At 39.6% G+C, this 12,434-nt stretch overlaps 1 protein-coding gene across 3 annotated transcripts in view; it reads right to left on the bottom strand.

Moving 5' to 3' along the window:
* Positions 1-12,434, bottom strand: part of SORCS2 (sortilin related VPS10 domain containing receptor 2) — a 1,276,597-nt gene that overhangs the window by 44,305 nt on the left and 1,219,858 nt on the right. For all 3 annotated transcript variants that reach the window (XM_069070295.1, XM_069070289.1, XM_069070305.1), the window contains exons 19-20: positions 8,396-8,582; positions 2,816-2,949 (exon numbers count right to left, since the gene is read on the bottom strand). In XM_069070295.1, the coding sequence (XP_068926396.1) occupies positions 2,816-2,949; positions 8,396-8,582 (321 nt within the window). The remainder of the gene's footprint in view (positions 1-2,815; positions 2,950-8,395; positions 8,583-12,434) is intronic.

Genomic DNA, 12,434 nt, shown 5'->3' with positions numbered 1-12,434 from the left:
CCATCACCATTACCATCACCACCACCATCTCTATCACCATCACCATCACCATCACCATCACCATCACCATCACCATCACCACCACCATCTCTATCACCACCACCATCACTATCACCATCTCTACTAGTAGTAGTAGTAGTAGTGGTAGTAGTAAATCACCAACTATCTTGCAACTTAGTTTAAGAGAGTTTACTGAAGCACTGAAATGCTAAGTGACTTTACCAGAGTCACACAGTCATTATGTATCAGAGATGCATCTTGAACCTAGATCTTCCTGAGTCCAAGATTGGTGGCTCTCTAGCTTCTAAGTCACATTACCTCTCCTAGTAGGAAACAGCTAAACAAAATATAAAGTCTAATTAAACAAGAGGAAAAGCAGCACCCTCTAATGAAAAGAGCATTGTCTGTGATACAGAAAATCTCCCTTCTAGTCCTTGATCTGCCATTACCCAGTTGTATGACATTGGCTGGACCTCTGGGGCAAACTTTCAGGGAGAATATGAACAAGAATTGCCCAGGATATATGAATATCATTGCAAATTTTAGTCTGTGGAATAGTTGAGATCACAGATTCATTTCAGTATCTGATGCATGATGGGCAAGTCACTGCTCTTGCCTAAATCAAAGTTTCCTGGATGAGATGATATTGATGTTTTTTTAGCCACTCATATTCTATGTGGTAAAGTTCCTGCTATTTCTGTCACTCTGTTCTAATGTTCATTTCAGTAGTAGCATGTCTTATTCTCTATTCTAAGGATTCCTTTAGCTCTGTCACCTGACTAATAATTGTGATATATGAACATGGATAAGAATATTATTATGATTATTTTTTTCCTCTTCCTTTTTCCCTTCCATATGTGTGATAGGTTAGGTGTTCTTGAAATTCATAATAGAGGATGAAGTGTTTCTTGGTAGGCACAGAGTATGATGCTATTCTAGACTGAACAATAGGTTCCTACATAATATACCCCAGCAGCTGAGATCCTCCTAAGGCCAAGTGGCAATGATTTTATAATCTATCTACTGCACTGTGTGTGACTCTTCAATGGGAAGATATCATTCCTTGGCAGTACCCAGAACACTCAAGTTTACTGGTACTGTGACATTTTACCTGCCTCACTTCTTGGTCTTCATGAAGGGTCACAATTCACATGTGAAATTGGAATAGATGACCTAAGAGACTCCTTGCAACTAAGAGCATTGAATTTCAAGTCAGAAGATTGTGTGACCTTGGATAAATAACTTAAGCCTCCCTGGGCCTCAGTTTTCTCAGTTCTAAAATATGTGGGTTGGATTAGATGCCTCTAAGGTTCCTCCCACTTCTAGATCTATGATCCCATGATTACGACTCTACTATTTCTGTCTTGTGTGACCACAGATAAGTCACTTGCTCAGAGAACGTGTGCCTCAGTTTCCTCAAATAAAAACTAGAGATATGAACTAAGTGATCTTTTAGTCCCCTTACAGCTCTAACAGGATGAGATCCCATTGTCTAATCATCCTAAAAGAGAATGCTCTGAATTTGGATTCAGGAGACATGGTTATAAATCTGGGCTCTGGGACTAACCAGCTCTGTGATTTAGCATTTCTGATCTTCTGTTTCCATATAATGATATAGGGATAGCAATATCTATTTCACAGATTTGTTGGGAGGCTCAATTGAGGTCATCTATGTAAAGCAAAATGAACATTTGAAAATGCAATGTAGATGTCAGTAATGATTGTGATGATGATGATGATTTTATGGCCTGAGGAGAGTTAAGAAAGTATTATACTCTTCCTTTCAAACCAAGAAGGAAATATTGATTCATAATCTCAAAGGATTCCTCATCCTACTTGGACACCCTGCCTCTAGTCTCTCTCACCTCAGTGATCAATACTTCACACAGTTATCAAATTAATCTTTAAATACAGGTCTGACTTCATCACACTGCTATTAAAAAATCTTCATCGGCAGCTGTCCACAGGCCAAAAAGCCAAACTCCTTAACCTGGCATTCAAGGCCCTCCATAATCAGGTCTCACCCTACTTGTGGGCCTTATTACCCACTATTCCTTTACAATTACATGAATTCGGTCCTCACTGACTCCCCACCCCCACCTCAATCCCAAGTAGACTTCATACTTTCTACTCTCTCTGCCAGGAATTTCCTCTACTTTCTTCTCTGCCTCTCTGATTCCTACTCATTTCATAAGCCAACTTGAAACCCTAACTCCTCCAGGAAGCTCCCTTGACCATTCTAGATCACAGGTATTTCCCATTCTTCTGATCAGCTTGCTGGCACAATGGATAGAACACTGTCTTAAATCAGGAAAATCTGAGTTCAAATCTGACCTCAGACACTTAGTAGTTTATATAATCTTGGACAAGTCATTAAACCTATGCTTATCTCAGCTTCCTCAATTGTAAAATGAATATATTAATAGTACCTACCTCACAGGGTATCATTGAGTATCAAATGATGATAATATATACATACTTACACAATACATGTACGGGTATGTGTATACATGTATTGTATATGTGTACATATAAGTGTATGTGTATACATACATACACATAGATGCATGTTTATTCCCTTCTTTTTTCCTCCCCTTCTGATCCACATAATTTACTAACTCTAACCCTTACTTCATAGCATCATGGATCATTACTAATTATGGGTGATCTTTTCACCTATAAATAGTTCATTTTTTTCATGCAGATGGTAAACACCTTAAGATCAGAGCTTATGTCTCTCACTTCTCTGTTACTATCTTCAAAGCACCCAGAGCAGGGTTTTTTGCAAACTGACCCAAAGAAGCCCAAGGTGTACCTGCAAGTTGTTTCCTATCCACCAGTAGAAGACTGTTAGATTGGGGTTCTGGGGCAGTAGAATGGCAGTGAGATTGACGTCCTGGTTTACTCCAATGACAGGAACCACTTCAAGGTGTAAGGCCCGTAGAGGAGCTGGGGAGAGTTACAAAAATAGGCATTAGTAAAAGAGTCATCAATTCATGGAGCCCTGTTCTATGCCATGTCCTCCTGCTCTATGCCATGTTCTCTCAGCAAAGGGACTAGCTTGCATTGGGTCTTTGCCCAGTATGTACCAACAAAAAGGTTATTGGTACCTCCAGGAGGTATCATTTCTCTGGTTAAACAAAGATCATAGAATTAAAGGAAAGAAGTGATTTTCATGTTCAACTAGAGTCACATGGAGTTTCAGCAATGTAGCAATGTTATGGCTATGAGGCAGTGTGTTTTAGTGGAAAAATGACTGGTGTTAAGTTTTGGTTTTGCTATTTAGTCCCTGTGCGACTGTAAGCAAACCACCCTGAGTCCTCCTCTGTGAAGTGAAGGGACTCCAACAACTTGACCTGTAAGAACCTCTCTTGCTCTAAATCATATGATTACTTGTAAAATCTACTCCTAGAACAAGGTCATTCCTTTCTCATGACATATGGAGGATCATAAATTTTGGAGTTGGAAATGACTTCAGAGATCAACTAGTTCACGGCTGGGAAACCTGTGGCTTTGAGGGTACATGTGGCCTTCTAGGTTCTCGGGTGTGGCCTTGTGATTGAGTCCAAGCTTTATAGAACAAATCCTTAATAAAAAAAGGGCATTTTTTTTCCTGTGAAGTTTGGATTCAATCAAAGGGCTTCACTTAAGGAGCTAGAAGGCCATATGTGGCCCTGAGGCTGCAGGTTCTCCACCCTTGAAGTAGTCCATCCCCAAAATGAAGCATGAATTTTCCCCTACACAACATCTCCAGCCAATGGACATCCTACTTAAAACCCTCTATGGACAGGAAGCTCACTACCTCTGGAGGCAACTCATTTCATGTACACAATGAACTGAGATCTGCTTCTTTGTAACTTTTCCCTTTTGTTCCTAAGCCGAAACATCAGTTGAATCCCATGATATAAGTGTACCAAAGTAGGTCCCTTTTATTGCCATAGAAGACTCTTGTGGTCGTTATTATCAGCTCCTCTTTTTTGGAACTCATCTTTTATAGCAGGGTCTTATTTGGGCAGTATCGGTATGGTGTAGTAGAGAAAGAACTGGAGAAGTCTGCCCTCTGACACTTATTAGCTGTGTACCCATGGACACATCACTTAGCCTTTCTGAGACTAAATTGCTTCATCTATAAAAGGGTGATGACAATCTCCATGGTGGTTACCACCCTGTAATATTGGGAGGAGTAAATGAGAGCATGCACACAACCTACTGTGCAAACCTGCATCTGATACACAAGTATCAGTGGTGATTATTGCTACCATTAGCATATATCCTAGATGTCTCTGCAATGTGCTGACACCTCATAAAGCATTTTGTAGGGAAAACAATATGCAGCATAGATTTTCAGTAATTTCACTTTAATTGATTGAATAAATTAAAATTGCTTTACAGAAGAATAACAATAGTTCATGTTTATGTACTACTTTATGATTACAAAGTGCTTTTTATATAACATGTTGTTTTTTCCCTCACAATAGTCCTGGGGGGTAAGTAGGGTAAGAGTTATTATTCTAATTTTATAGAAGAGGAAACTAAGGCTTGGAGATAACTAATAGTGCTTTTAAATGTAATAAAATGAGTTTTGTCCTATAGTAAGAAAATGAGTCCCATAGTTGAAGGATAACTGCTAAGGACACATACATGGATACACAAAGAATCAGGAGTTCCGTCAGTTTGAGAAACTCTTGGTGTGGGAATGTCCTCTACTAATGCAGATTGTGACTCTTCTATGATTTAGTGAATAAGTCTTAGGAAGACGCTTGAGCGGCACAGCATTTATGACTTATCAAGAGTTTCATTAATTAACTAATGAATACCAAAGGCAGGATTTGAAAGCCAGTGGACAGAGCACGGGGCTTGGAGTCAGGAAGACCTGAGTTCAAATATGACTTTAGACACTTATTAGCTATATGAACCTAGGCAAGTCACTTAACCCTGTTTGCATCAATTTCTTCATTTTCAAAATGAGCTTGAGAAGGAAATGGCAAACTACTTCAGTATCTTTGCCATGAAAACCCCCAAATGGGGTCACAAAGAGTTGGACACAGCTGAAATAACTGAATAACAACTTCCTAAGTCTAAACCCAGCATTTTTTTTCACTAGGCATCCTGCCATGGTGATATAAAGAAAGTCATTCCTTCTCTTAAAAATGATAGCCTCTTAATTGGCTTCCTGAAGGCATAATGAAGTGGAAAGAATACCAGGTTTGATCTGAAAAGAGGGAGCTTTGAGTTTTGACTTTTACAAATGTTGAATAATTAGTTGTCTGACCTTGAAAATGTTGCTTCCTGCCTTTCCTTTGCCTCCCTAGGCGCCTCAGTCTCCTTTTCTACAAAATGGAGAGAAAACACTATTTACCTCACTGGTATGTTGTAAGTAAAATGCTTTCTAAACCAGAAAGTGCTTTGAATTCGTGAGTTGTTGATAGTATTAAAGCCACAAGTCATTTGGGATCTGTTTCTCTGGGAAAGGCTTTCCTCAAGCACTGTCCATGGTACCAACTATTTCTGTTCTTTTCACTGAGTTGCTGTCCTTCTCTGATATGTTTATAAAAGGGACAGTAGAAGCTGTCTCTAAGCTTTCAGAGGAATTTAATGCTTTTCTGACTGATGGGTTTTGGTGCTATTTTACATGTTGATTGGCTGCAGTATATAATTCTGAATGGATTTTCTTGATTTTATACATGGAAATATTATACATTATGGATGTATATTAAATTTAAATACTTGTTAGTTATATAATAACCTCTGGTCATGTTTTGTACTAATTTTCAGTTCCTTGCACAATGAATGACAACTTCCAGAGCTATCATTTCTCACCCTGGACAATGTACAATCTACATGTACACTTTTCTATTCCCTTACAGACTATTGGATAAACATTTTTGTTTTGGCATAGATGTTATTTCCATTAAGAGCACAGTGTTGAATGTGACCAAGAAAACAGATCAAATATGAAGCTCTCACTTCCAAATACAAACCTTTCAGTAGATTCCTGAGGTCAATAGACAACAAAACAAAATGAAGCAAAACTCCTTTACCTAATAATCAAGACACTCAACAATCTGACCCCAACCTACTTTTCCATCCTTATTTTACACAATCTTCTCCACATACTAACTACATAACTTGTCCTGACCTATCCAACCTTGAAATATGCACAGACCATCCCCCATGCCTAGTATTTAATCCCTTTGAGTCTCAGTCCAGGTGTGATCTTCTGAAGACATACTTTATTCTCCCCCATTCACAAAGAATTATCCTCCAGTCTCACATTTTCTCAGAGCACTTTGTCTGGAGCTCTCCTTTGTCCTGATCATATATTGCCTTGTATTATACTTATCTTTGCGACTTCTGCACCCCCAGTGTTAGATTTTAAGTTCTTTGAAGTCAGGGACTGTGCCATTTTTGTGTTGTTGTTTTTCAGTTCCAAGTATAGGGCCAGCATATAGGAAGAATTTAGTAAATACTGAATTGAGATGAGCTTGCTTTACTCAGTCAGAACATTTATTTATCACTTCTATCACTGTGCTTTATTATATTTTTGTAAACCTGCCAGACAGCAGCAATGGAGCGATTTGCTGCACTGATACTGTCTCTTCCTACAAAGTACACCAAGATAATGAAGTCATCACACTTCAGGGTTCAGTATCCAAGTGTATTTGAAAATTTGGCTAGAATAGCAGTATTCCTGGGCCAAAAGGGCACCTGGGGATTTGGCCTTAAAGATTAGGTGGTGAGGAAAGTAGAGTTTCTGTCTTTCTGGAGAAACCAGGAAGTTCTGCTGGCAAATCCAATGGAGATACTCCTTTTCATACATAAAACCTAAGCTAAACACAGCTGGCTTCTGACCAGTGGAAATGCATGTGTCCATAGGAAATCATCTGACCAATAATCTACAAGGCCTGAATATAACCTACAAGATTTGTAATCAACCAATGCACCGTTTCCTTGGAACGGCTAAGGATCTTAAAAGAAATCAAGAATCTCTACCCTGTGGGAAAAGAATTTTCTCATTTCCTTCTTAGTTCATGATACCTACCATATGCTTATAAGCAATGTCAGCCCATATGCCTTCTTAAGGTTTCAGCTCCTGGAAGATTTCTGCAGGATCTAAGTTTTCAGATTACTATGCTGACCCAATTATGGGCACCCCCTAAATCTATTTCATTGTTCTAAATGGCATCTTTTTGAAAATACGGATAAATAGATAGATAGACAGACAGACAGATAGAAAGAATATAGATGAGCAATATGTTCTCCTTGGTCACTCTACCCCTCACCGATCTTTGTGGAGTCTAGTGGATGATGAATCAGCATAGAATCTATTTGGATGGAAGCAGCAGAGTTGGTGAAAGACTGGCAGTGAGGACTTGCAACAGAGATGGGATGAGGGAGATTTGAGTAATGTGTCAAAAGAGAGAGTGGAGAAAACTTGAATTGAGTCAGGAAGTTACCCCATATCCTGTACACCTTACTAATGCTCCTGCCCAGGCTCCTGTCAGGTATGCTGAAAATGTTCCCAGCTAATCAGAGCGCCTGCTAGGGTAGAGTCAACACCTGTTGCTCTCTTCTTGGATTAGTTGGGGGTGTATTTCCAAAATGAACATACCCCTATTACGTATACTAGTATACCCACCTATAACACAAAAATAACACTGAAATATATATGTCTATATAATCATGCATGTAACACTAATTAAATGCCATGCTCAGATTTTCTGTAAGTCAGACTTGAGGATAGAGCATGCCTATATTCAGAGCAACATGGAAAATATGCTTAGGATTTTCAGGACAGTTGATTTCATGGTAGAAAAACCATGGTACCAAAGAGAAGGGTACATGTTTCCCCAAATACTGAGCTTATATTATAGTTCTTATCGTCTTCATTTTCATTACCACCACCAATTAGTATTTGTATTATGATATAAGGTTTACAAAGGACTTTGCATGTTACTCATTTAATCTTTATATTAACTCTGTGAGGTCAGTGTTACTATTATCCACATATTTCAAATGACAAAACTGAGACTGGGAGAGGTTAGGGAACCTGTCCAAGGTATTAATGCTAGTAAGTTTCTGAAATAGGATTTGAATGAAAGCATCAGGAAACCTAGGGCAGCAAGGTGACTCAGTGGCTAGGGCATGGGGCCTGGAGAGTTAGAAGATCTGAGTTCGTATCTGGTCTCAGACACTGCCTATGTGACCATGGGCAAGTCACGAACCTGCTTGCCTCAGTTTTCTTATCTGTAAAATGATCAGGAGAAGAACATGGCAAACAACTCCAGTATCTTTGCTAAGGAAACTCCAAATGGGGGTCATAAAGAGTTGGACAAGGTTGAAACGACTGAACAACAATTGAGAAACCACATTAAAGATGAAAAAGCCAACTTACAATTCACTTGAACAAATAAAACAGTTTCCTCATGTCCAGCAGCATTCTCTGCTTTGACAAAGACACGGTAAATTCCTGGATTCTCGTAGCGGTGCCGAATAAGTTCCCCTGTCACAGTGAGGTTCACGTAGACAGCCTTAAAGCCATCACCAAGGTCCACTAGGTACTTTGTATTTAGAACATCCCCCTAGGAAAGAAAATCAGAAACAATTTAGAATTTGAGTAAATATGCCCTTGTTTCATGCATGTATAATTCCACTCATACATCCTTTGCTTTCCTGACTCACACCTTTTCTCAAACCACTCTCTACATCTTGAATTTGTTCTCCCTACAACTCCACCTATGGATATGACCTATCCATTAATATCCAGGTGAAATCCTTCCTGTTGCATGAAACAGTGCCTGATGCTTCCTTCTCTACTATGAAGTATCAAAGCATTTTGTTGGTGCTTTTATGGACTCTATACTGTTTTGTTGGGTTGCATCTTATTTGATGTGTATGCACAATATCCTTTAAATTGTGAGTTCCTTAAGGACAAAGACCCAGGAACTGAGCATAGGACCTTCCACACACTAGTTGCTCAATGAATATTTGTTGGATTGGATTGAATTGCATTATTTCCCCCAGTCAGGATTAGGGCTGTTTCCAACTCCATTTGGATCCCTAATGAAGGGTCTTTCCTTTTAGATCCACTCTCTGGTTTATTTTAGTCTGGATCAGATTCTTTAGTGTCTCTGAATAAGGACTCAAACATATGGATAAGAATCATACTAGCTACATTTCTGTGACTTTATAATTACAAGGCGATTTATATCCATAATATTTAATTCCCTGTGGATTAGGCATCACAGATATTATCCTCATTTTATAGATAAAGAGGGATAGCTATGTAGCACAATGGATAGAGGGTGGGGCTTGAAGTCAGAAAGATTCATCTCTGTGAGTTCAAATGTGACCTCAGACACTTGCCAACTGTGACCAGTCATTTTGCCCTGTCTGCCTTAGGTTTCTCATCTGTAAAATGACTTGGCACTCTAGTATCTTTGCCAAGAATACCCCAAATGGGGTCCAAAGAGTTGTACATGACTGAACAATGACATAGCTAAGGAAACTGAGGATCAGTGAGAGGTGACTTGCCCACGGTCACACAGACAATATAACCAGTGTTCTCTTTACCCCATCATTCTGCCTCTACCTAGTTCATGATATATCTACTTGAGAATTTTCACAATAATGTCTTGAAAAAAACATCACAGAGCCTTCTAAACTCTCTACCACAAAGGAAGAAAAACATTATTCTTTTTCCTTTATAATGCCATGGTTTGTTGAACTTCCTTTTATCTTGTCATACACAATGGTAGGAACAATGCTCAGGACATAGAGGGAGACTGCAATAAAGGCTGCACACTTATCAAAATCTTATCTCTGCTTCGGTATTTAATCACCCACAAAAGATGTTTACTGCCTCATATACTTCCCTGCCGTGATCATTATCCTTTAAATAACCATATTATACATATACAGATGGGGGAAATTGAGTGAAGGAATCAGTAACTTATACAACTTTTCAGGGTGGAGGAATGCTCATTTTTCCCAGTGTGCCTACATAGCTAGACCAAATAGTAATGATATAATATTAAAATAGCCTGTGAATGTCCATGTTGCTACTTAATTCTTGCTTTTATTCACAGAATGTTAGAGCTAGAGGGGCCCTTAGAATGGAACATGAAGAGTTAAGCAGAACTTTACAACACAGGCAACTAGCTGAGCTGAAAGGGATATTAGAATAGAACCCAAAACAGTAGACCCACACGGGTCCATAGAGATGATATTGTCCAACTCCTTGGTTCTGCAGATAAGGAAATGAGGTTCAGAATGGAGAAGCAACCTGGCCACGGGAAGATAACTTGCCAATAGGGGAGCTGGGACTACAAGCCAATTCTCTTGACTCTTAGTTTCAATTTTGTTCTTTTACACCCTACTCTTGCTTTAATGTGATTGCCAATTAACAGAAAACTCAAGTGTCATTCAACTGTGGGAAGATAATTGTATTAGATGTATGGTCAAGACAGCATGGTGGTAGAGATAGAGGGCTAAAACTGGAACAATGGTTTCCCCCAGATCCCTCCCTCTTCAGAACTTATGTCTTTCTACTGAAACCATCTATTCTCTTGAAACATCATCCATTCTTCTGGTCATCCTGGTTCACCATTTTGATAACGAATTCTCACTCTTCTTCACTCCATATACCAACAATTGCCATATCTTGTCATTTCTACCTCCCAGTCCTCTCTCTCACCTTTCTCTATCCACTCATGCTGCCACCACCCTAGCTCAAATCCTTATCATCAATAGCATTAGGGGCAACTAGATGGCACAGTGGTTATAGTATTGGACCTGGAGTTGATGGGGTACCTGGGGTCTAGATCAATTTGTGAAACCAACTTGTAAAACCAGTCTGTTCAATTGTAACTGCAATTTGTCCTTTCCCACCCTTGAGATTTGCCCCTTCTCCCTATCCCACACTCCACCTAGGCAACACCCTGTGACCCCTTTGTTCTTACTTAATCTCTTCATTTCTTCTCAGGCCTGGCCCACACCCTCCTTTGTCCTTGCCTTTTGTCTCCTTCACCTGGCCCAAATCTTATCTAAACTATCTATTCACATGCTCCTCTTGGTCAGCTCTGACCTTTGTCTATGCACTGAGGCCCCTCCCGTCTGGTCAGCCCTGACAATGGCAGCCCTACCCTTTAAAGGTAAAAGCATGTACCCCTCTCACTTGCAGGTCCCCTAAAGGACTCTTGCCCGCTTCTCATAGAAGCATAACAATAAACTTCTACAACTCTCAGTCCAATTAAGCCTGAGACTTTGAATTCTTTCCAGACGATATTGCAGGTTTTCTGGTCTTAGATAAGATCATAATTCCTGCTGAACCTATTGGGATCCCATCCCCCATCACTTACCTCTTTTTGGAGACTGTTCCTGACCTACCCCCGAACAAACTTAGCTAGTTCTCTTTTTCCTCTTCAAATGATCATGTACATACTCATCTCTCTACATGTTGCATCTCTCTCCAGACAGAATGGGGAGCCGGTGCAAATGCAGAGATGGAATATGGAGTGTCTTGTGAGTGGGGCAGTGAGGAGACAAGTATGGATGGATCATAGAGTGGCTATAATTTCCTCATACACCACTACCCAACTCCTGTTTCTATGACTTGGCATGTTCTATTTTGTCTCCCCACAACAACTGCCCCCACTTCCAAGTCTGAAATGTTTCCCCTTCTCCCTTCTGCTTCCTGGAATCCTTGGTTCTCTACAAGATTGAATTCAAGTAAGACCTTCTCCACAAGGCTTTTCCTGGTTCCTGCTCAGGCCTTTTCTCCTAAAATGACCTTGGATTCATTTTATGCACATATACACAATGGTATTCTTAGTTATACATGAATATATTACTTCTCCCATTCAAATGTAAGTTCCTTGAGGGAAGGAATTGTTTTACTTTTTTTTGCTGGGGTGGGGTGGGGGTGTCTTTGTATTCCTGAAGCTTAGCACACTGCTAGGCACATAGTAGAATTTAGATGCTTGCTGACTGAAATCCTTAGCTTTCTTTAAGGTTCAGCTCAGTCCTTTCTATATGAAAGTTTTCTTGGTTTCCAAATTACTAATGCCTTCTCCCCCAAATTATCTTGAATCCATTTTGTATATATTATATTTTGTTTTATTCTTCTGGGAACCAGGCCATCATGCTACGTACACTTCCCACAGTTTTCTCCCCACAGCCCCCTGCAGGTAGCCTCTTCTCACCTCCCCTTTTAGTACCAAAACTTCATAAGTGGTCTTCCTTCAGCAGAACGTAAACTGTCAAAGGGCAAGGACTGACTTGTTTGCTTATTTTTGTACCCTGAGGGCTGAGAATAGTAGCTGGGACATAATAAGTGCTAAATAAATACTTGCTTCATCTATCATTGATTATTCTTTTGTCTGTCTGTCTATCTATCTATCTATCTATCTATCTATCTATCTATCTATCTATCT

Source organism: Petaurus breviceps, unplaced genomic scaffold (genome assembly GCF_028583685.1).
Source record: "Petaurus breviceps papuanus isolate PSGF00001 unplaced genomic scaffold, PetGlider_PUasm1.0 140, whole genome shotgun sequence".
NCBI classification, from domain to species: Eukaryota; Metazoa; Chordata; class Mammalia; order Diprotodontia; family Petauridae; genus Petaurus; species Petaurus breviceps.
Note: the sequence above shows the minus strand (reverse complement) of the source record. Positions and strands in the feature narration are given on the sequence as shown.